Source organism: Cupressus sempervirens, chromosome 10, assembly GCF_028749045.1.
Source record: "Cupressus sempervirens isolate cs-2001-9-10 chromosome 10, ASM2874904v1, whole genome shotgun sequence".
Classification (NCBI taxonomy): Eukaryota; Viridiplantae; Streptophyta; class Pinopsida; order Cupressales; family Cupressaceae; genus Cupressus; species Cupressus sempervirens.
The window spans coordinates 48,636,717-48,663,289 of NC_143127.1; the positions used below are offsets into that span (position 1 = coordinate 48,636,717).

General features: G+C 34.0%; 1 protein-coding gene across 1 annotated transcript; it reads right to left on the reverse strand.

Annotated features, from left to right (window-relative positions):
• Positions 1 to 4,063: 4,063 nt before the first annotated feature.
• Positions 4,064 to 26,573, reverse strand: LOC149532502 (uncharacterized). The gene is made up of 5 exons (XM_089805724.1): positions 26,300 to 26,573; positions 25,865 to 26,210; positions 5,193 to 5,279; positions 4,766 to 4,959; positions 4,064 to 4,676 (listed from the first exon to the last, which is right to left on the reverse strand). The coding sequence occupies exons 1-5, from the start codon at positions 26,469 to 26,471 to the stop codon at positions 4,258 to 4,260; spliced, it is 1,218 nt and encodes a 405-aa protein (XP_089661850.1). The 5' UTR covers positions 26,472 to 26,573; the 3' UTR covers positions 4,064 to 4,257.

The following is a 26,573-nucleotide window of genomic DNA, read 5'->3' on the forward strand; positions in this document are numbered from 1 at the left end:
ATTACCAGTGATCGAAAGGGAGACAAAGTTTGAGAAGAAGGCAGAAGAATTGAAGGACAGTGCAGTCATGATGGCTCTCTCACCCCACAACAGTCCAATTCCATCCATACATGCCACATTACTCCTACTAAGTAGCCCCCAAATACAAGTGGTTAACCTTGGAGATGAAGAAAGTAGTGAAAGTGAATCTATGGAATCAGAGGAAGTAGAAAAGGAAGCATCTGGAGAAAAAAAAGAATCTAGAGTAGTAAAAACATCTAAAGTGGGGAAAGTGTCTCAAGCTCCAAAACTCATTCCCTCGGCTCCAAAGAATCCATTCTCTTTAGCTTCAAAGACATTGACTCCCGTTAGGAGGAAAATGTTTAGTGTAGATACACTAGGGACTGTGTCTAAGGTAATTTGTACCAAGTCATGGATCGAGAATACCTTAGACAAAAAGATGAAAAGGAAAGAAGAGGGAGTCTCCAACAAAGAAACTTTATCTCTAGCTATCCATTCTGGATCGACATAGAGTAAAGTTAAGAAACAGAAGACCCTATCAATTCTTGGTCAGGACCCTGATATAGGACACTTAACTATGGAGATTGCTAAGCCCACCAAGGAGGGGAGAATTGAAGACTTAACTATAAATGACTTAACATTGCAGTCTCTAAACCTCAGAGAAGTTAGACACGACACCAAAGTGGGTCGTTAGAAATCAACAAATGAAGTGATAGAGGGACAACTCGAAGGTCTCAAACTAGCCAAAGTTAGAATGAAGGCAGAGATCTACGAACTTAACTACTTCATTAGGTAGCTAATTGCCCCACTAGCATGTATTTCAGGAGTGTCACCCACCAGCAACCCTGCAACCATAGATATTCAGGTTATCATCTCCTAGCTACAAGAAGACAAGCACTTTGGGAAAGTTGGTAGGGAGTAGAGTGGAAAACTCAAGTTTGAAGGACTTGCAGTCATAGAGGGACTCGGTAATGCAAGATTGAGGCTTGAAATAGAGAAAGATAACATCTCAACTAACTAGGCTACCCTGTCGATAGAAAAAGCCAATAGTGAGGATTGCATCTCCTTATTTAAAATGGTCATCCAAATGAAGGCTAAGGAAGTAGTGGAGGCAAATATTATGCCTAAGGGGGATGAAGCCTTATTGGAATGGCTACATAGTATGCAATTCAAAGCTGAAATGACTTTAGTGGTAGAAGAAGGATTAAAAGAAACATAGAGCAAAGTCAAAGAGGAACAAGACAGAAACTATGAATTGCTAAAAGGCCTACAAGCTGACTCCCAAACTAGTGGACAAGGGAAAGGAATAATAGGATTTGTTGTCATGTAGAAGAATTTCTCTAATTATCTAGATAATCTAACAAAGAAATCTTCTAATTATTAGAACAAAGTGTCAGATCTCCAACAGCTTAGTGGGTGTGTACAAGTGGCGATGGAAGAAATACAAGAACAGGTTGAATGTTATTAAAGACCTAGCCCAAGAGCACTCGAAGTGGCTCTGGAGATACACCAACATTCGTGTTCATTGACAGGAAGATCTTATTTCAATCATTATCACCACCAAGGCCTATAAAGCAAAGTCAAAAAAGGGAAAGAAGGCGAAGTGACATCTCTCCCACCCTTTCCTATTTTGATGAGCAATTGTAACTAATAATTGGCTCCTTGCCATTTGTCATTTTTGAGGAGATGAACCAATTTAGTTCCTTTTTATAATGGTCATCTCGGAATCCTATATGTACCTAATTGAAAGATTAATGAAAGGTTGGCTAATTTTTGGTGTGAAATACTTCATGTTGCAGAGACAAGTTTGAATGTGTTTTATATCAATCATTTACTGTTCCATTGTTTGTGATAATTTAAGATATCTCTTTCAGTTGAATTGAGTTAAAGAACAAACACAATTTTGTTCCCCTATTCAACGCGGCGAACTGAGGATAATAATAGTGTTATTGAAGATTCTAAGAGATTCTATCTTACATTATTCTTTAAGTTAGTCCCTTGCATATTAGAGTTAGAAGCATTATGTTAAATAGCTAATTCATAAATAGAATTCATTACTGTATTGTCAAACTTTGCGGGTTCATAAGATGTGTGAGTTCACATATTTGATTAGCATTAACACTAGAATCTTTGCTTGAGTTAGTTTCTATTTATGCCTAACTTGGTTTGCCTCTTCTGTTCTTTGGTCAAGGAAAAAACCCATTTAGAATTAGGAACAAACAAAACTCATTGCAACTCACAAACTCGAGGGCGCTGTACCTACAAATTCAGAGGGAAGTCAATCACTTAGTTACGATTTCTCAACTATTGTAACCAGTTATTGTTCACGAATATTGGGCATTCAAAGAGTTAAATAAAAGAACAATCTGTTTACCAACAATTAGCAAAGTTTAAATTAGTGTATTAAATTTTAAAAGATTTTATCTCAAATCCCCTTGTAAAAATAAGCTCTACCAAGTCCACACTTGTAAATTTAATTCAAGATGATGAGAAATATATTAATGAAAACAATTTAATGATTATCAATTTATTGATTTTTAAAAAAATAAAAAATTAAATTAAATTTTACATAAAAATATACCAATTATAAAATTATTATAATATTAAAAAATATTGTAATAAAAATAAATCTAAAATTCAAAAGATAGACAAACTATATTCAACATTGAGAGTAAACATAGACAGAAATAAAAGAAAAAAAGACATGCAAAATCAAGAAGAAGAGGAGGAGGAGGAGGAACCTTGTATTTTTCTTTGATGCATTCTATTTATGCCAAATCCAACTAATAAAACTAAACCTCATACGTTATTTTCAATGACGTAAATTCTAAATGAAACTCCAATAAATATAGTTCTAAACTAGTAGTCGCATGCTTTTGTACATGCAACGAGTGCACTGATAGGAGATGAGATTTAGGAGAAAAATGTAGAATGAGTATTAAATAATGTAAATATAAGTTTTTTAAAAATGAAAATACAAAAATAAAAAAGTTGAAGATTAAAACATAGATATAAAATTTAAAATATTTAAGAAATTTGAATATTGCTTAAGAAACTTGTTCAATAATTTCAAGATTTTACAATTTAATTTAATTTATCAAATATGAAAAAAAAAATTATTTAAAAATAAAATGCATCAAAAAATTTATTACGAAAAATTAATAAGAGAAATACAAAAAAATATTATAAAAAATAGTGACATCTTTAACAAATATTCTATTGACTAAATAAATTATAGAAACTGAAAAAACAATACTTAAAGAAAAAATGAAACAAATATAAAAAAATAATTTAAAGTAATTTAAAAACTAAAACTTATTTCAATTTAAAAAATCAAAAGTTTAATAAATAAAAATCACAACATAATGGAGATCACAAGTAATTATTTTTTAAATAAATGAAAAAAGAAAAACAATAGTTAAAAGTGAATATTTAAAATATAATATTATGTGAATAAATTAGATTATTAATAATTTTTAATTTAAATAATATAATATTTACTAAAATCTTTTAAATAGATTAATAAATATTATTTATTTAAATTAAATTTATCAAATATGAAAAATTAATAAGAGAAATTAAAAAAAAAAGTCTAACAAATATTCTATTGACTAAATAAATTATAGAAACTAAAAAATAATATTTAAAAAAAAAATAAAACTAATAAAAAAAATTAAATAATTAAAAAAGTAAAATCTAAATCAATTTTAAAAATCAAAATTTAAATGAATAGATCACAACATGAACTAATGTGGAGATCACAAGTAACAAATAGAAAAAGAAAATCAATAGTTAAAAGTGGAGATAACAACTAATAAATGTCAAAACAAGAGTTAAAAGTAGAGGGAGATAAAAACTAGTAGTAAATAATTAACGGTGAGGATTTTCAATTTTCCGACCAAACTCTTGCAAATTTTTTGTTAAAAATTTAATTTAAGTTCCCACAAATAGCCTATTGACTAAATTAAAATTCAATAGAAAAAACTGATTTTAAATTATTAATTATTAATTAAAAACCATAGAAAAACTGGTATGGTGGCTCTCGTCACATTACACATTCTGATTTTTCAATACAAATAAACTTTATTTATATAAATAAAAATAATAATAACACGTAATATCGAACAAAATGGTACCCTAAATAAGGCACATGAGACTAAAACCTTAATCAAGCACTAAAATAAGTGTGAAAATACAGATGTAAACAACAATGCAAATAGCCAATAACTCAAGATGCACTGCCACTTCCCTGACAATTTATCCCTGCCGCAGCAAAACACCCACAAGACAAAATGCAAAAGCCATCACCACATCGATCCTCGCCACGTGCAGATCTCCAGCGGCCTTGGAAGACGGCGGCGGCGGAGGAGAAGAATTGGTGGAACCAGGTGGCGGCGCAGAGGAAGTGGTGGAACCGGGCGGCGGCGGCGAGGAATTGGCGGCACCTGGCGGCGGCGGCGGCGCGGTGGTGTTTGCGGCAGAAACAGTGAGCGCCAATTTCATACCCTGAGAGCAATGATTGGGCGTCCCACAGATGAAATACTTTCCACCCGTGCTGTTCAACGTTAATCTCGTTGGGCTCACTGTATTTGTCCCGATTGGGCTCGACGTACTGCAGGAACTATATTGCCCACTCGTCACCTCTAAAACACTATGTTGGGATGAATATGTGAATACTGCATATTCACCACAACCCATGTCAATGAACGAAAACAGAATTGGAAATTGATGAAAAGAAATGATTAGAAATGTATTTATAACGTACTCAATTGGTCACCCACGAGGAATGTTTTATTGGAGACCCAGCTGGTATAGTTTACGTTGTTTTCCCACCCACTGCCGTCGCCTACGTTGTATGTTGCCGCACTAGCCAAGCGCAGAGCAACTGCCAACAATAGCACTACTGTAACCTGCAAATTAATTCCACTCATACTCATCTCTACCTGCAAAATTCTAAATTAAATTTCCTTCTTTTTTCTTCTACCGGGAACTACTTGTACTATAATTTTGATGTGGTTGATGAATTTGTGGCTATTGAACAAGGATGAATTTGGTGTATTGAGAATGAAATGAGGAGTTGGTTATAAAGAGAATGCCGGCCGGATTGAAAAAGGATTTTCGGAGTTAAAAAATAATATTGGGACCGCCATACCAACTCCTGTGTTGAGTTGTTGACTCGGCACGCCTCTCACGCTATGGCGTAAAAGTTTTCTTTACTCTCATCATACAGAGAAATCAGCCTATTTTTATCTCTTGCGGACGGTGTCTCTTCTGGAGGACTTTCGAAGGGAGTGGGTACATGTAGTCAGCCTCGTTTTTTTAATAGTTAGATAGTTACCCCAAGATATATATATATATATATATATATATATATCAGATGACTTTGAAGTTTAAAATGAAATATAGTATTTTTTTTTGTTAAGATACTGAGTACATAAAATAGAGAGGATTAAAATAGAGAGGATTAAAGATTTTTTCTATTATATTATGATACAAAAGTATTTTTTAGGAATAGTTCAATAAATAATAAAATAGATGATGTTGAATAACATGTAGTTGTTGTTTCTAACTATTATTTATAGATTCCTAACTTTAAGCATTTTAGACTAATATCTTATTCATACAAAAAAACAAATAAAAATACATTTATAAAGAGTACTTTTGAATGTATTAATACACTCATGTTGCTACATTACACTTTTAAAAGTGAGGAAAACTAAAAGAAGGGTCTGTACTATGATGTCAACTATTTATTGTAGGAGGATGTCATTTATCAATAACATTGAACCCAAATACTTATCATCTCCATGAAAAAAAAAGACTCAAATAATAATAGAATGTCACATAACAAAGCAAAAAACATGTATTAATTTGTAGAGTTATGTAGAAATAATAGAAATTGTTTGATACGAATCATCTCTATAACAAAAAAGCCACAAATAATAATGGTGTATTATATGACAAAGAAAATAAGATATATCTATAATAGAATTGATAAGGAGATAATCAAAATGATGTTAATGACATAATATGTTGGAATGTAATGTCACCCACATAGAATGTTTAGTGCAAAGTGAAGGTTGTCTTGCTCTCTTGAGTTGACAGACATTACATCTCTTACAATTTTAATCTATCACTTGAAATTATGAATTTCGTTGATTCCATCTCTTGATAAATAGTCCACTAAGCTCAATTCTCTCTTGACAACAATGAGAGATGTTCAGCGAATCAAGAAGCTCAAAGACTTCTTTCCATATTTATTGAATTTTATCCTTTTAAGATTGTCTTTTCGTAAACAGAGAAATTATTACGAATGAATCACCTTAGGTAAATCATCATATTTGGAGGCCATGTTTTGAGGAATTGGAAAGCTAGTAGTAATTCTCCCAGCTGTCTCGTGATTAGTTCCTAGGAGAGTTTCTTTTGGACGGATTAATCAATAGCGTCTTGAATGATGTAATGGATTTCCTAACGTCAAAATTCATCTTTCCATAATGTAACTAAATTTAGTAAGCCTTATTCAATCGTTTTCTAGTGTCATCACAGAGAAGTGTCAGTCGTAATAAACAAATCGAAGAGGAAAATAACATTTGAGTAGTTAGGATGGAAGGTTCCTAGTAAAACTAAAACATCCAAGTTGTCCCGGGTGTATTTGGGGTTCTATTTTCATAGCAGAGAACGGTGGGGATACACTCCCAGTAAGTTGGAATGCCACGCGTTGTGAATTGGATAAAAGTCGTCGTCTTTTGGATTAGGCTTAATCCGAGTCAGGCATATCAGGCTCTGACTTTTGACTCTGTTTTTATTTTGGTTCAGTTTATATTTTTCAGTGACATATTTGTATAAAAATATTGACATTAGGCATGTAAGTGGATGGTGATCGTACCTTAAAAATTGGGGAGAACAAGTCACGTTTGATTATTTGTAGTTATTTATCTTATTATATTGAAAAGGATAGGGTAAATTATTTTGAGTGGATTATTTGCACAGTTAGCTCTCTTCAACGCAAGTGACTGGTCGGTAGTAGGTTGAATTAGTTGAGAATTTATGATATGGGTCAAATTTTTTTAGTTGCTCAAATTGTACAATGCTAGAATTCTATAATATCGGAATATTGGAAATTTGGAACACAGTTTTTGGAATATGATTGCAATGTTTGGTTCACCTTGAAGATGAGTTTCGAAGACACATTTCTGCAGTTGGATCTTGAAATTGGAATTGGAATATGCCCAATTTGATCTTTCCAAAAACTATATTTTACAGTTTTTCACATTAAAGAAAGAGAAGGCACAAAAGAGAATCGAACTTTGGACCTATTCAATGGTGGAAAATTCACAATACAAAGCAATGTGGGGCAAAGATTATATCTCCCACTATCAGAACACAAATGCTTGTACAAATTCTTCATCCCTAGATCCTGACAACAAATCTACAAGTCCTGAGTTCAAATCTCGAGCAGGTTAGATAATCACAATCTCAATCCCGATCGCCGTAAATGCGACTTGAAGAAACTTGAATGTAAGTCCCAAAAAGAAGAGAATCATTATTTCCAATCAAAGGGCATGAAAAAAAATAGGAAAAAGGTGGGCACAAGGGAAAATTACGCAGCAATATCACTAGTTTTGGTGGGGATTATGCAATTGTGTGCCCCTGCACTGTTATACACCTCTACATTCTGGTATCTGCAGACGAGTCAAAAGATCCCCAATGAGTTGCCTTACTCAACAACGGAGACTTGAGAGATCTGGTCTAAGCTCTATGCGGGTGGATATATTTAGTAAAAATGAGACAAACAATGGAATGTAGTCACTGGCAGACTTGAAAAATCAATTGAACATATTTTTTTTCCAACCCTCAAAAAACTAGAATTGGAATTCATTGTTTAGTTCCATGTATTTAGATGGAAGACTAGTATTCTAGATTTGAGGTAAAAATAGAATCCTAGTATTCCAATTTTATTTTGTCATTTAGAACACAAACGTAGAATTTGGCAAATCCAATATACACAAATGTCAATTCTAGTCTAATTCCAGGAACCAAATGGACCCTTCGGGCCCGTTTGGCCATGGGAATTAAACTTGAATAAACATAAAAAAATTCTCAAAATTCCAAATCCTCAGTTCGGATGTGCCAAATCAGCATTGGGAATAGGAATTCGTATTCCCATTTTAGCCCCAAAATGAGCATTTCCTATTCCACCTAAATGGATGTTATTGAAATTGGCAATTCCTGTTCAAATTTTACTCTTTCAAAATTAATATTATTTTTAGATCCATGAATAGAATTTGGGGCTCAATATTGGCACAATTTTATTTGCAATATTTAGTAGTGACAACAAACATCAAGCATTTCAGCTAGTTTTTTAGTCCATTTCTTCTGTGGCATCATGTTCTTTGAAGACGAGTGACAATATTTCAAACTAGTCATATTCATCCTCAGATGCAGATTCTCTGTACAAACCAATAGATAAATCTCCCCACCCCATCTACAACCTTCTAAGACCAAATCATAGCCTAAAATGAGACAAAATTCTCCAATTCCATGATGAAACCCATAGAACAACAGAATTTGCTTCCGTTGTTTCAAAAACTCAAAAGAATTCTAGTAAATTCAAAAAATATAAAGCTAAAGTTACCCATAATCTCTCGCAGCCACAAAAGTATCTCCTTATAGCAGAAAAGCCAAAATTTTTATAGCAATTCATGACAAAGAAAAGTAAGAATTTCATGCAGAGAAGTGACAAAGATATAAACTTATTAGAGAGCATGGAAAAGAACGTTGAATTTCATTTACCCATTTTCCATTCATTAATCCAAGTATCACAAGGATTCCAAGCACCCAATGTGAAAAATTTAACTATTGTTAATCTCCTATCATAAACGATTATTAAACTGCTGAAAATAAATTCCCAACTAATATCAAAAAATAACAGAACTGCAACTTCACTTATAAAATATGGAAAGAAATGAACAACACAATGAACACAATATTTTCAGACAAATTGTCCCTGGAAAAACCCCTAAGGAAAAACCAATTCTACAGATGAGAAATTATATTAAACTTTAGCAAATCAAGAGATACAAAATTCCTTGCCTCTTACTGGCAGAACTCCAACAACCTCCTAATTTATCCCGCTGATATTCCCCACTGCTATTCCCATGCTAACACTATGCCCTTGCTAACATTGCAAAACTATTTGCTAACACTGCAAACATTTCTCCAAACTTCATGTTCTCCAAATGCCCCCCTGACCTCCTTTTATACTACTCCTGTTGGTAAACCAATGGCTAAGATTGATTTACAATCGACGGTTGAGATTAAAACAACTTAACAACCCTAACCAAGTCTGTTTCTAGTTGTTTCTAAAAGTGGTCAATTAATTAACAAATATTTGTTTCTAATCTAACCAATTAGTTAGCAAAACAATTACTTGCTAAATAATAGCAAATGGACAAACAGCTGTCCAACGCTAACAAAACTAACACTCTCTCTTAGCGAGGAAGTTGTTATGCAAGACACCTAACTTATCTTTGAAGAAGATAAATTTTGCCTTCCCCAATGCCTTAGTCAGAATGTCTACTACCTGCTCCTCTATAGGTATGTACTGTAGCTAAACAACTCCCCTTTGTACACAATCTCTAATGAAGTGATATCTGATATCTATATGTTTAGACCTATCATGAAACACTGGATTCTTAGACAACTTGATGCAACTCTAATTGTCACAATGTATCACAATAATCTTCACCTTCTGACCAAACAAGGCTACTAAAAACTTCTGAAGCCATATAGCTTCACATGTCGCCATGCTAGCTGCTATGTATTCTGCTTCTGTTGAACTTAGAGCCACAGACTTTTGCTTCCTGTTGAACCAAGATACAACTCCTGACCCCAAACTGAAACAACACCTTGAAGTGCTCCTTTTGTCCATTGTACTGCCTGCCCAATCTACATCAGTATAGCCTATCAAACTGATACCTTCACCTCATACATATCTGATCCCATACTCGACTATACCACACAAGTAACGTAACACATGCTTAGTCTCTATCCAATGCATTCTCTTTGGTTCAACCATGAACTGACTAAGAGAGTTTACTGCAAATGCTATATCTGGTCTAGTGTTGACCAAATACATAAGCAAACCAATCAATTGTCTATATAAAGTGGGATCTACATCTTTCTCCTTAGTTGTATCTACCTTCCTCCAATTCATGATCATGGGTGTAGACATGGCTTTGCAATCCTCCATCCCAAATTTCTTCAAGATTTCAATGCAATATTTCCCTTGACCAAGAAAAATCTCTCCATCTGTTTGTCACACTTCCATGCCTAGAAAGTAGTGCATAAGTCCTAAATCCTTCATCTCAAACTCTTCTGCAAGGTTCCTCTTGCAATCCACTATGAGCCCTAGCGAACTTGTAAGAAATAGGTCGTCCACATAAAAAACAAGAATGAGAATCTCACCCCCAACCATCAAGTAGTAGAGGTTAGCATCTGCTTCACTCTTCACAAAGCCCATTTTCTGCAAGTATGCATCAATGCGCTCATACCATGCTCTAGGAGCCTGCTTGAGTCCGTACAATGCTTTCTTCAATCTGCATACATGGGTCTCTTTGCTGTGTGCTACAAAGCCTTTTGCTTGTTCTATGTATACCTCCTCCTTCAACTCACCATTAAGGAATTTTGTCTTGACATCCATTTGATGGATTTTCCATCCCATCTGTGCTGCAAGTGAGATTATAGCTCGTATAGAAGTATACTTAGCAATTAGAGCAAATGTCTCCTCATAGTCTATTCCCTCCTTCTGAGAGAACCCCTTTGCCACGAACCTCGCCTTGTATTTCTCAATGCTACCATCTGCACCATGCTTTATCTTATAGATCCAGTGTGATCCAACTACAGCCCTATCTGTTGGTCTAGGTACTACCTCCCACACATCATTCTGCATTATTGAAGAATATTCCTCAACCATAGCATCTTGCCATACCTGATGTTCTGCAGCTTCTTGATAGCTAAAAGGCTCACTATCTACCAACTAACTAACTAATGCCACATAGTCATTGAACTTGGCTGGTTGTCTTCGCTATCTAGTACCCTTCCTAGGAGCTCCCACAAACTCCTGAGTATCCCTTTGTGTATTTGGAACCACATGGTTCCCCTTGCCAACTGTAGAGGATGAAATGTCAACCTCTAAGTCTTCTAGATGCATTTCCTGTTGCACCTGTTGCTCCATACTTTGTGAATCTTCACTAACTAAGTCTACACTCGTACTGGTAACCGTACTTGAGCTTTGCTACCCTTGACTTGGTCTTGGAGCTTCTGTTGGTTGCTCACTCTGATCATCTATTGGCAAATCTCTGGATCTCCTAAATGCCTTGTCCTCCATGAACTTGACATCCTGTCTGACAATAATTCTCTTAGTCCCTAGAATGAAAATCCTGTATGCCTTTGAGGTTTCAGTGTACCCAACAAAGTACCCCCTCTCTGCAGTCCGATCTAACTTTGTACGTGTATCTCCAGGAATATGGCAATATGCCAAACTCTCTAATATCCTAAAGTGACTAACATCTGGCTTCTTCCCTGTGAAAGCCTCCTCTGGTGTCATCTTCCCTAGCACCTTGTGTGGAACTCTATTATGAATGTAGACTGTTGTATTACACGCCTCTGCCCATAAGTAACGGAGCATGTCCTGGTCATGTAGCATAGCTCTTGTTGCCTTCGATATAGAATGGTTCTTCCTCTCAAAAACTCCATTCTATTATGGATTGTAAGGAACAATCCATTCCCTCTTGATTCCTTCTCTGGTGCAGAACTCCTGGAAGACATTTCCTTTGTACTCGCCTCCATTGTCTGACTGAAGAACCTTTATCTTCTTTCCTGTCGAGTTCTCCACAAGAGCCTTAAACTCTTGGAATCGACTGAAAACCTCATCCTTAGTCTTCAAGAAGTATATCCAAGTCTTTCTAGAGAAATCATCAATAAAAGTAACATAGTACTCATATCCTCTGAGAGATTTCGCCAACATCGGTCCACAAACATCTAAATGTACTAGATCAAGAACACCCTTAGATCTGGTGTCACTCCTTGGAAAAGATGCTTTCACAAACTTCTCCAACACACATCCCTTACATACATCATCATGCTCTGTGCTCACCTCTGGAACACCTGTCACCGTCCCACGAAGCAATCTAAGTGCTCCATGATGAATATGGCCCATCCTCCTATGCCATAGCTCTCCAAGATTTCTAGGATTACTATTTCTCATAAGTGCCTTAGGAGTATCAAACTGAAATCTATAAAGGCGACCACTCCTAACTCCAATAGTTATGGGTGATTTCCAATCCTTGTGCTTAATCAACACATTTGTCCCTCTAAAGAGTACATTATACCCCCTATCCTGAAGAACAGATATAGAAATTAAATTCATACCTAACCTTGGCACATATAACACATCATGAAGTGAGATTATCTTTGCATTCTCCCTCTGAAATTGAACAGTCCTTTTCCCAACAGGGTTGATTTTGGACAAGTTTCCCATAGAAATCTGGATGTTGGTGTCCTCCTCCTTGTAACTGGAGAAGTACTCTCTAACTCCTGTCATATAAAATGATGCCCCACTATCTATATACCAAACACACTGTGAGGTTGAGCTAACCATACAAGCTATGAGTGCAAACTCATCTTCCATTCTACTAGAGAGTTCTTTCGCACTAGCTGAAGCTGCTACCTGCTTCTTACCCTTTTTTCTCTCTGGGCAATCAATGACATAGTGGCCAAACTCATGACATCCAAAACACTTGACCTTAGAAAGGTCCTTCTTCTTCTTCTCACTTTGTGAATTTGATCCTTTGCTAGATCCCTTCTTTTCTTTCCCTTTACCTGCTAGGGCAACGTTTTCTTATTCCACCTCATTTTTCTTACTCTTGTTGGCCCCATTGACAAGACATAGTCTAAACTCCTCTTGAGTGAAATTAGTCTATAGTCAATCCCAACTTGGTAAAGTATCTCGTCCATTGACAACTTGAACAAAGACACTCCATTGTTTAGTAAACCCATTTAGGGCTATTCTCACTAGCTCATCATCACTAGGGCTATCTCCAATAGCTGCTAACTCATCCTTGACAAGTTTGAGCCTAGTGAGGTAACTTGTGACGTCTTCTCCCTAATTCATTTGGGTATTCTTTAGCTTCTCTTTGAGAATCAACTTCCTATTGGTGGTAGCATTCTGGTATAGATTCAGAATGGTGTCCCACATCTTCTTCGTTGTATCTAGCTCTGTGATATGTGGAACAATATGATCCTTGACACCATCAAAGATAATCCTCCTCACTTTGGCATTTTCCTTTCTATATGTTGCAAGCTGGGTTGCATCCATTGGTACAGGTACAACACTAGTAGCATAATCCTTGATACCATTCTCTTCCAACACTAAAGAAATTCTAGCCTTCCAGACACTAAAATTTGAGGCACCATCCAATCTATCATAATCTCTCAAACCAGCTGAAGCCATCTAAAGGGTTTAAAGCAATAATAAATCTAAAGAGATCAAAATTTCTTTCCTAGGGCAAAACTCTTCTACCCTTAACAACGCTCTGATACCATGTGAAAAATTTAACTATTGCAATCACTGATTATTAATCTCCTATCATAAACGATTATTAAACTGCTGAAAATAAATTCTCATCTAATATAAAAAAATAACACAACTGCAACTTCACTTATAAAATATGGAAAGAAATGAACAACACAATGAACACAATTGTAACGCCCCGCCAAGGGATCCAAAAGAATTAACCTAAAGTTTCACTAAGTTTGTTAAACATTTTTTTTTAAAAAAAAGTAAGAAAGTATAACATACACATCAAACACATAGTAGTGGAAGCAATAACATGTAATCATTGACAAACATACATTGCAAGTTACATTTCTTAAAGATCCCAAGACGTTGAGTCACATTTAAATTTAATTAATTCTAAGTCTAACAATTACCACATACATATGAAAGAATAATCAAAAAGTCCCATGTCCATAATATACATTTGATCCGAATGCCTCTTGGCAAATTAATTCGGAGTGCTCAATCATCCACTGTACAAGTCACAGGGTATGAAAGGCTTAAAAGAATATACATACGTAAAAATAGAAATGCATCAACCTCCACGAATCCATGATACAAAGTACAGTAAAAATATATGAAACTATTCACTATACATGATACATCCATACATCCATAATGATAAAACATCTATCATAAAATCTAACTATCCATCATAATAATCCAAGAACATAGTGAAGGTAAATGCCAATCACGAACACTCCAACCACAGTGACCACGAAACGGATCTCAATGGTAAGAGTAAAAAGCACTACCACCCGACCGCGTGGAACCTAAATGGTCCACTCCCACCGCGCTGAGGAGATAGTCTCAAGTCCCAAATAGGATAACAAAAATTATAATCATAAATACTCTCTAAGTCCAGGAAATCCTATAAGTATGCTAACTCAAGGGTTCCTAAAAAGATCGACATCTAAAACCCAGGGGTACCACAAGACACATAGGAAACCTAATATGCAAGCTGGAAAGTGTCATCGCAAAAGTCACGTAGAAGTTACCCGAGCAATCCCTTAGGAATCTCGGGTCCCTACTGATCCCTGCGGCCACTAGTATCCTCTCGTATTGACGAGGCATACTATGGAATGCAAGGTCGTAACCAAGCGTTCTCTCTACCCCATCCTAGTCTGTACTAGCACTCAAGGCATGGGAGAGAACATACAATTATCTTATTAGGTTCATTTTCCCTCATTTAGTGTAAATGTTTTCACTTATTAAAACAACTTACAATGGGTTACTCCAGGCAGCCTCTTAGGGCCCCGATCCCCATTGCAAGCCACTTCCCGACTCTACACATAGATAACCTACCCTAGGCTCATGAAATCATAAATCAAAGAATCATAATAAAACCACCTTAGTCCTATACAAGCAACTGAAAAGACATCATAAAAGATAAGCCACAAAACTACATCAGTTCTTCATGAGCAACATATAAGCACCAAATAATAATCATATGACCACGACAGTTCTCTATCAGCAACTGAAGGCATCAATGATAAATCACAAAATCCAATGGTTCTCCAATGAGCAACTAGAAAGTATCCCAATAGTAAATTACAATACTGATCGAAGACTCCAAAATGGTCAAGTCAAAACATGACATCATCAAGAACATAACCACCAATTCAGTCCTCTAAAGCGACCGAAAAGAAATCCAAGTATAACTGATCGAGACTCAAAAATGGTTATCAAATATAATTGAACGAGACTCGAAAATGGTTAAGTTAGGTATCTTAAATACATACATCTCAGCTTCACACAAGGAAACTGGAAAGCAATAAAAAATAGTAAATACAATCATGTCATAGAACACTTCATCACATTACCATGGTCGGGTTAAGAAAGATCGAGACCAAATCATCATGACATCACATTCACAACCCCGAGCCTCTGGTAACAACCTAAATTGGTCAACGCTAAACCAACCCCATAACATTCAAAGCACAAAGAAAACATCAAAGTCTCAGAGATTGGATTTGAAAGTATATTATTGAGTTAAGGTAAGGTTTATGTTGTTTATATTCAAGTAAAAAGTTTTATAGTTCAATTTGATTGATATTATACTATTGAGTTAATATGAGGTTTCCATTACCAGTTGAACGTATGTTTTAAATAGATAGAATCCATAGTTCACCTTTACAAATTATCCCGTTCCTATCTCCAAATGAAACACCTAATTACCCTTAATTGATTTTAAGTCAAAGTCCTAAAACAATCTAAGGTAATATTTAAAATTATTAAGAATTCTAGATCGCATGATCTAAGCATGAGTTTAAATATGAGAAATAAATTAAAAGATTAAATAATAGAAATTAATAACGTTATTTTAATTTCATAAAGTGCACATGAGATTAAAGTAATAAATTAATTTAAAATAGAAGTCAAGTGGAATATTAAATAAAGTTATTTAATAAATCAACTTAATGTGCATAAAAGATGAATGCAAATTAAAAGAAAAGATAAGAAAGGTTAATTTGGAGTTAACTCAGTTGTGGAAAGAGTCTTCTCAGGTGAACGCACAATTAGTGCCAAGATTTGAGGAGAAAATTGCTTATCACAACTTTGGGGGGGTTCATTCTGGGGGACACGAGTTGGGACACGAATTTGGATGGGAATTTTTCGGAGACAAATTTTGGAAGCGAATTTCAGAAGGCTGATACCAAGAAAGTTTTTCAGAGGAAGGTTATTGAGAGGAACAAATTCTTTTACAGTTCCTGGAGATTGCATAATAGCATCAGGATCAGGTAGGGTCTTGTGTTATTGATTATCGATTTATTACGCAATTATCCTTTCCTGTCTTCTTCGTGTCTAGGGTTTGTAAATCTGATTTCTAGGGACCTGAGATTCCTAAGGGATTGCTCGGGTAACTTCTACGTGACTTTTGCGATGACACTTTCCCGCTTGCATATTAGGTTTCCTACATGTCTTGTGGTACCTCTGGGTTTTAGATGTCGATCTTTTTAGGAACTTTTGAGTTAGCATACTTATAGGATTTCCTGGACTTAGAGAGTATTTATGATTATAGGTTTTGTTATCCTATTTGGGACTTGAGACTATCTCCTCAGCGCAGTGGGAGTGGACCATTTAGGTTCCACGTGGTCGGGTGGTAGTGCTTTTTACTCTTACCATTGAGATCCGTTCCGTGGTCACCGTAGCTGGAGTGTTCGTGATTGGCATTTACCTTCACTATGTTCTTGGATTATTATGATGGATAGTTAGATTTTATGATAGATGTTTTATCATTGTGGATGTATGGATGTATCATGTATAGTGAATAGTTTCATATATTTTTACTGTACTTTGTATCATGTATTCGTGGAGGTTGATGCATTTCTATTTTTACGTATGTATATTCTTTTAAGCCTTTCATACCCTGTGACTTGTACAGTGGATGATTGAGCATTCCGAATTAATTTGCCAAGAGGCATTCAGATCAAATGTATATTATGGACATGAGACTTTCTGATTATTTTTTCATGTGTATGTGGTAATTGTTAGACTTAGAATTAATTAAATTTAAACGTGACTCAACGTCTTGGGATCTTTAAGAAATGTAACTTGCAATGTATGTTTGTCGATGATTACATGTTATTGCTTCCACTACTATGTGTTTGATGTGTATGTTATACTTTCTTACTTTAAAAAAAAAAAAATGTTTAGCAAACTTAGTGAAACTTTAGGTTAATTCTTTTGGATCCCTTGGCGGGGCGTTACAACAATATTTTCGAACAAATTATCCGTAGAAAAACCCCTAAGGAAAAACTAGTTCTACAGATGAAAAATTATATTAAACTTTAGCAAATCAAGAGATACAAAAATCCTTGCCTCTTACTGGCAAAACTCCGAAAACCTCCTAATTTATCCCGCTGATATTCTCCACTACTATTCCCACACTAACACTGCGCCCTTGCTAAAACTGCAAGACTGGTTGCTAACACTGCAAACGTTTCTCCAAACTTCATGTTCTCCAAATGCCCCCCTGACCTCTTTTTATACTACTCTTGTTGGTAAACCAATGGCTGAGATTGATTTACAATCGATGGTTGAAATTAAAACAACTTAACCCTAACCAAGTCGATTTCTAGTTGTTTCCAAAAGTGGTCAATTAATTAACAAATATTTGTTTCTAATCTAACCAATTAGTTAGCAAAACAATTACTTGCTAAATAATAGCAAATGGACAAACAGCTGTCCAAAGCTAACAAAACTAACACCCAAAGCAACCAATCTTGGGCTTGGAAGTAAGCTCGCAAGTTTTCTGAATTCTTTGTTCATGGTGGGAGGTACTAAGAAGGCAAAGCTTTGTTCATGACCCGATCACTGATTGTTGGTTGAGTTGGAGGGGAAAACAAAGTACTTTGTTTCTAAGTGAGTTTCTCATCATATCGACCTCATTCCTGGTCGATTGTTTATTAGTTGTTTGTTAAAATTGATACTCTAATTATATTTTGGGAATGATAGTTGTAGTTTCTACAGATCTCAAAGATGAAGTGGTGGTTCTATCATCGATGACTCTGATGATTCGTGCATGAAATCTACATAAAGGGCTTCAGGCTAGACCAAAACCTGCAACTTCACAGGCAATGGTTATCAAGAATTAATTGGTGAGGCATAGTGAAATTAATACCCTATAATTCAATGAAATACTGACAAAGTCTTATCGCTTGCTATAATATTTTTGGGTCGAGTTGGAAAAGTGCCCATCAACGGTTGGGCTGTTGAGTTTTCCAAGCTTAGTAATGGAGTAGATTGCAGTGAATGCTCGATCTTGCGGGCGTACTCCAATAGTGTTCACTGATTTGGACGCACTGTCCAACTCGATGTGCTTCTATGCAAATTTGGGTGAGGCCAAATGCAATTGTGAATAAAAAATATATAATTAGTTTTGTGGAACCAAACAGATTTAGTATAACAAATCTAGAAAAATAAATTCAAAATTTGAATTCTAATTTTCAATTCTTATTCTAGTAGCCAAACAGGTTGCTGGAATTTTCTTTTCCGAATTTGTTATTTTAGATTTGATATTCCAGATTTGTTATTCTAAATCTGTTTGATTCACTGAAATTTGATTAGAATATGTTTTGGATGTGTTTAGTTGTACAAAACTCAATTTAGAATAAGATTAAATTTATAATTTTTAAATTAATTTATTAATCTTTTATTTTTATTTTTTTAATTGATAATTTTTTTAACAATTGAAATTTAAAAAAAAAATTGTTATTGAACCCCTTGTCATATTAACACCAAATTTATTCTAATAATCAGAGCAAAATCCTCCACTAGCTTTTGTTGAATCAATAATAGTCAATTAAATCTCTAAGTAAAGTTCATCTTAATTTTAAATTTATTTTACCAAATTTATATAAAACTTTTTGGGCCGAATTCATAAAGAAGTAGAATCTTAATTTAAAACTATAGGTAAAACTTTGCCAAATTTATTTTAGTAAAACAAAGCACAATCCTCCTTAAAAAAATGCACTTTGGAAATCTCAAACAACATAGAGCCAAAAATGCACCTCAACTAAAACATTGATAGACCCGCTGAAACAATCAGGCAAACACTCCTCCACAAGTTATTGGATCTAGTCCTATGGTGTGACATTTTGCTTCACCATGTCCAAATCAATTCTATTGTTGACTGATGCAGTAGAACTTTTAAAGATCTCGGAATACATGAGTTCTTTGTTTGAAACTCTTGCTGTATTATTGACTTATTTCCTAGTATCCCATCTAAAAACTTTATGAAATACAAAAAATAGAAATGGGAATTGGAATTGCCAACCTATTTAGGTGGAATATATCAAATTTTCATTTTACTCGAAATGAGAATACGAATTCCAATTCCCAATGCTGATTATTTGCATATTCCTATTCCAATTCAATTCTCACAAACAAACAGGCCCTTAAAGACGTATCCATGTTATTTTCCACTTCATTTTAGAATTTTGTGTTTAATTTTAAGAATGTTATTAATTTAGAATTGAACATAATCTATCATTTGATTTTATTGAATATAATTTTATAATTACTTTTATAACTAAATGATCTACAAATATTACATACACTTAATATTTTATTATGAAATTATTGAGAAATTAATTATAGAAATTATATAGTAGACAGTTCTATATAATAAATAATTAAATTTTATAATTTCATATGTGTTTAAATTATATTAGATTATATCAACAAAATAAGACAAATTTTCAAACATGATAGATTATGTCCAATCCTATTAATAATATATATTATAAAAATTGAAATTATTTATATGATAAACATAGGTTATGTTCAATCCTAATATTAATATATGATGTAACTAAATTATGATATGATAACATTTTAAATATAATAGATTATCTTTTATTAATAACATTATAATTTTATTAATAATAATAAAAAAATTCCTGTTTTCATCAAAAGAAGAAGGAATCTTTTATGAATGGGATGCCTTAATGAAAAAGAATTGGGACAACCTTATCAATTGCCCATTAGTTTATCATAAGAAAAATCAGAAAGTGAGAGAAGTATGTAGATGGGAACCACCACCATTTGGGTGGATGAACTTAAACTTTCATGGGGCATCTAGAGGTAACCTGAGTATGGAAAACATATGATGTATTATACATTTTGATTCTAGAAATTGGATCATTAAGAGAGAAAACCATTAGGAATTGCAACAAATAATATGGCAGAACTAGAAGCTTTACAAGAAGGATTTAAGTTGAGCCTTCAATTTGGAATAAGGAGATTAATCATAAAAAGGGATTCACAAATTATTCTAAATGCTCTAAGAAATAGAAAAAAACTCCTAATTGGATTATGAACTCAAAGCTAGAGAATGTTCTTAGCATCATTGATAAATTTGAAGAAACTAGAATACAACACATTTATTCAGAAGGAAACATAGAAGTAGATCTTCTAGCAAACAAAGGGGTAGAAGGAGAGGACTTCATTACTCAAGCTTCAGATAATCATCTTTGACATTTTCCTAAATCAAGCTTTTAATTATATTTAAAATGTTAAACAATAGTCAACAGTAGACTCATACTATGATGATCAGCTTACTTGGTTTGTTCTTGGTTGGGTTGACTCATACTGTGGGGATCAACGACTCTTATGTTTTTGTGAGCTATTTTCCCATCTTCCTAATTGCACGAGATGCCGCCATGCATTTCCATTTTGACATTTCTTCATACACTAGTGTCTCCACAAGAGTCTTCCTTTTTTGGGAGGAGTCTCCTTGTGACATCTTAGCCATTCACTAGAAATAAAGCTCATCTACATCATGCAAGATACTGCCACGTGTTGCCATTCCAGTGTTTCTTCATACTCTAGTGTCTCTACAAGACTCCACAACTTAGAATTGTACGAGATGCTACCATGCATCTCCATCCTAGTGCCCCCTCATGCTACATTATTTCTTCAATGCTCTAAAGCCTAGATTTGCATCATGTTGCAATGTGTTGCCTTTTCGACATTTCCTCACTCTACAATGCTTTTGCGAGGCTCTGAGACCCAACATTGTGCCATGTGATGGGGGTCCCCACCTTTCGGGCTACCACTTCCTTCATTGGGAGTAGTCTCCTCATGACATCTCAGCCATCCACTAGAAATAAAGCTCATCTACATCGATGATTGTGTTTTAATCCTTCATTGGGAGATTCTCAATGCATCTAAAATGTCTATTTCGAGGGGAGGATCTTCATTGACGACCAACATTTTTTTTGGAGGAAATTACATTCCCCCCTACGATCAACCTTGCATGTAAATAGGTAAGCAATCAATAGGTAAATAGAGTGGGAGAAAAAAGATTGAGATCAAAATAGTCAATAACTTGAAAGTATAATGATAACGAATCATAATATAATCTTTAAAAATTAATAAGTAGACGCAAACATTTAGTCATTAATTTTAAAGTGGAAATTTAAGTATGCTTTCTTCTTGAACTCAATAGAAGGTCTTTAGATTATAAGTGGTGAGGAATAATATCTAAGATCATATAATATAATTTAGTAAGAAGTATAGAACTAATATAAGGATAAAATAATTAATTCAAGTCAATTAGACCCTTTGGTTTGATAAAATGTAGAAGATAGGTCAGAGCTTAGTTTATAAATATCAGCCTTTAAGTAATGAAATCTTAAATTAACTTAATATGGGCTTGGCTCTTAAACATCAAGTTTAAAAGTAGTCCTGCATTAGATCTAGATTTCAAAGTTTTTAAATAAAAAATAGATTATTTATTGACATAAAGTACTAACATGTAAAAAACAAGTGTTGAGTGGTTTGTGGTTGTACAAAATTAGTAAGAAATATGTCATCAATAGAGCATAAAGTGTAATTAACATTTAAGAGGATGATCATGACCTTGATCAAATATACTGGTGGATTTTTAAAAAAACAATTCCACAAAAGATGAAAAGGAAGAATGCTCTTCCAAAATATAATTGTATTAGAGAATTAGTTATTGAAGCATATATAAATCAGTAATTTAGCATAGAAAGGTTGTAACATGATGATCAAACTCTAAAACTGGGGAATGCCCCTTTTATTTATGTACTTTGTAAATGACTAAGGGCAAGACTGGAGGTTTTCTTCTTCGTTCTTTCCTACCAGTGTTTGTTTGAATGGAGAGATTTGTAATCTTATCTTTATTAATATAGTATATAAGGCTTCAACCATTTACTGATAAAAAATAAAATAAAATTTCTTTTAATTATATCTATTAAAAATCATGATATATTATTTGATTACTTAAAATAGAAAATATTAAATAATTATTAAAAAAATTAATGTTCCAAAATAATATGTATAATGTTCTTTATCAAAGTTAAAATTAGTATTCTATATACAAATAAAATATAAAATAAGAATTATTTAAAAATATATATATAATTAAAATATTTTCCAACTTTTTATCCTTAGATTAGTTTTGAAAAATTATGAGAAGTATAGTATGATGAGTAATTTTTATCTTTCTTTCTACTCAATGTTAACATATAATAATAATTAATCTAAACAATAATAAATAATCTAGGCTTCAACCGATTACCTATCAAAAGAAAATAAAAACCATCTATTTTTTATTTTAAAAAAGTTATATTCATAAAATAATAAATATAATATGGTTTGTAAATGGTAGGTGAGGGTTAGGTCTTAGGATGGTCATGGGTTTGTTGTGGGTTGGAGTTCTCTAGAACCAAGGGTGGGTCAAACTTAATTTTGATGGGGCTTTGAAAGGTAACCAAAAGTTTCTCTAGGGAAAGTTTTGTGGCCAGAGATGAGTTGGGGAATATCCTTACTATTAGGGTTAAGCAGTTACCAAAGGGGTCAAATGAGGTCAAATGTTTGGTAGTGAGCAATGCAATATTGATGGTGAAGTAGTTGCAGATCGAAAAATTATACTTAGAAGGTGATTCGCAGACAGTTGTTAGAAGGTGATTCCATATGACAAGGTAGAGTGTATGCCTATCTTATTACCACGTGCAAGAATTCTAGGATGGCTCTACATTCTTTTCCTTGATGGTTAGAAGTGTATCATATATGGCAACCTCATATTGACAAGTAGCCACTATATATTTCAAGTAAGAATGTTAAAAAGTAAATTTTCATTTATCAATTGATTATACATTTATCCCTAGACATGTTTGAGTGTAAGGGATATTGAAGTTACCTAATGAACTCCAATATAGAAGAGTGGATTTTGGCATCAATTTATAGATGTTATTGATACCTAGAAGGCATGAATGGTTGGATGCATTAACATGTTTTGCAGATGCTAATTCTTATTGCTTGGTTTCCTTTTTCTTTATCAACAACTTGGAGGTCCTTTTTTCACTTGGATTTGAAGTTTGTGTTCTCTGGATAGGTGTGTCTTCACATTATCTTGCTTCTCTTTATCATTGCATTGCAATTGGAGGACATTCACATGAGTTCCTTCTTAAGATGATGGTCATCTTGTATTATAGTAGGTATCTTAATAGAGTATGGGAGAATGTTGAATACTCACGTGGTTTCCAACATTCTTTGTAATTAGCTAGCAATCAATTCCCATGCAGGTCAAGTGAGTTGTCATCTTATCTTTCCAACTATCATTACTTTGTCTCCATCAAACTTTGGGCTTTCCTTCCTAAATGTCATGGATCTCCTTAAGCATCTAAGCTTCTCGATCAAGGACTCGATGCTCCGATACCAATTGTTAGAAAGTAAAGTCCATCCGCACAAATGGAATCATTTATGACAAAATTAAACTTATTAAATCCAACTTTAATAAACAAAGTAATGAACAAAAAAAATAGACAAACCATAAACATAGTGACACAATGATATGTTAACTAGGGAAACCCTTGATCAAAGGGAATACCTTAGTGGGGATGACACTCACAAAATGATGTACTGATATATAAGTTCCATGTGAAAAATGTGACCCTGTAAGGATCCAATAATAATGCAACCACTGCATTAGTCCTTGTTAGGATACTTTAAACGCTTGCCAGAAGGTTCCAACCCTATTAAAGAATGATAGGAAGACAACTGAACTCACCATCCAAATTACTTCAGTCAACAACTAAGAGTAGATCTTCAGGACAATATATCCAAAAGTTGAACTAACCAATACTACATCTTAATTGCCTGTATGGTTCCTTTGATGTCTAAAGCCAACATCAACTCTATGCTCTACTCTTCTCTTATCAAATTGGCATCCTCGACAGACATACATTACACACAATGTCACACTTACACCTAAGGAAAGCATTTTTTCCTGTATACATTGTCCTAACAACTAATTATTTGTCAGCCTATTAAAGATTTCCCAATATACAATAATTACATAGGACCTCATCAAGGAACACATGCCATCAAAAGCATCATTGCAAATATTAAAATAATGTTTCCACATGTTACAATACAATTAACACTTTAGCTAATAAGGATCAACACACTACACTAACAAAATAATCTACCTATGAAACATATCACACATTTAGCATTTGCGACCTTTCTAGAATGATTTCAAAGACATGCTAACACAAACACAACATCACAAACATGTCTTCAACAATGATTTAAGCTCACTAACCTTCATTCCATCTTGCTAATAAGATATAGCCAAAATACCAACAGCTATCTCTGACAATATTTCTTATACTCTAATGTGCTACCAAACTTAACCAAATTAATTATATCTCACAGATAATAAATAATTTGTAGGATGTCTAAGTCCATGCATGTTTTGATAATACGATTATAGACGTATTAGAATGCCCTGTGATGATACTTTTCCATCATCAATTATTGTCATATATTGATATAACTTAACAGATATATTAACATACACCATGCACTATGTCAACTTGTTATGGATAATTTAAAAAATGTTAGCAAAGTTTCAATTAGTGCATTAAATTTTAAAAGATTTTATCTCAAATCTCCTTGTAAAAATAAGCTATTCCAAGTCCACACTTGTAAATTTGATTCAAGATGATTAGAAAAATATCAATAGAAACAATTTAATGATTATAAATTTTATTGAAAAATAAATAAATTAAATATAAAATTAAATTTTACATATGAATATACCAATTATAAACTTATTATAATATTAATAATACTGTAATAAAAATAAATCTAAAATTATAAAGACAGACATAAACTATATTCAACACTGAGAGTAAACATAGATGGAAATAAAAGAAAAAAAGACATGCAAAATCAAGAAGAAGAGGGAAGAAGAAAAGGAGGAGGAGGAGGAACCTCCTATTTTACTTTGATGCGCTCTATTTATGCCAAATCCAACTGATAAAACTAAACATCATACGTTATTTCCAATGACATAAATTCTAAATGAAACTCCAATCAATATAGTTCTAAATTAAAATTCAATGGAAAAAGTATTGGAGAAGTTTAATGGGCGTGAGGACAAAAAGCTTGTGGGAAAGGGAGGCCCGTATTTGAATTATAAAGCTCTGCAAAAAGTGATTATTAATTATTAATCATTAATTAAAAACCACAGAAAAACTGGTATGGTGGCTCTCGTCACAGTACACATTCTGAATTTTAGATAGAACTAAACTTTACTTATATAAATAATAACAAGTAATTTCCAACAAAATGGTCCAGTAAACAAAGCACATGACACTAAAACCTTAATCAAGCACTAAATAAGAGAAAATACAGATGTAAACAACACCGTAAATAGCCAATAACTCAGCATGCACTTCCACTTCCCTGACAATTTATCCCTGCCACAGCAAAACACCCACAAGACAATATGCAAAAGCCATCACCACATCGATCCTCAACACGTGCAGATCTCCAGCGGCGTTGGAAGACGGCGGCGGCGGCGAGGAATTGGCGGCACCTGGCGGCGGCGGCGGCGCGGTGGTGTTTGCGGCAGAAACAGTGAGCGCCAATTTCATACCCTGAGAGCAATGATTGGGCGTCCCACAGATGAAATACTTTCCACCCGTGCTGTTCAACGTTAATCTCGTTGGGCTCACTGTATTTGTCCCGATTGGGCTCGACGTACTGCAGGAACTATATTGCCCACTCGTCACCTCTAAAACACTATGTTGGGATGAATATGTGAATACTGCATATTCACCACAACCCATGTCAATGAACGAAAACAGAATTGGAAATTGATGAAAAGAAATGATTAGAAATGTATTTATAACGTACTCAATTGGTCACCCACGAGGAATGTTTTATTGGAGACCCAGCTGGTATAGTTTACGTTGTTTTCCCACCCACTGCCGTCGCCTACGTTGTATGTTGCCGCACTAGCCAAGCGCAGAGCAACTGCCAACAATAGCACTACTGTAACCTGCAAATTAATTCCACTCATACTCATCTCTACCTGCAAAATTCTAAATTAAATTTCCTTCTTTTTTCTTCTACCGGGAACTACTTGTACTATAATTTTGATGTGGTTGATGAATTTGTGGCTATTGAA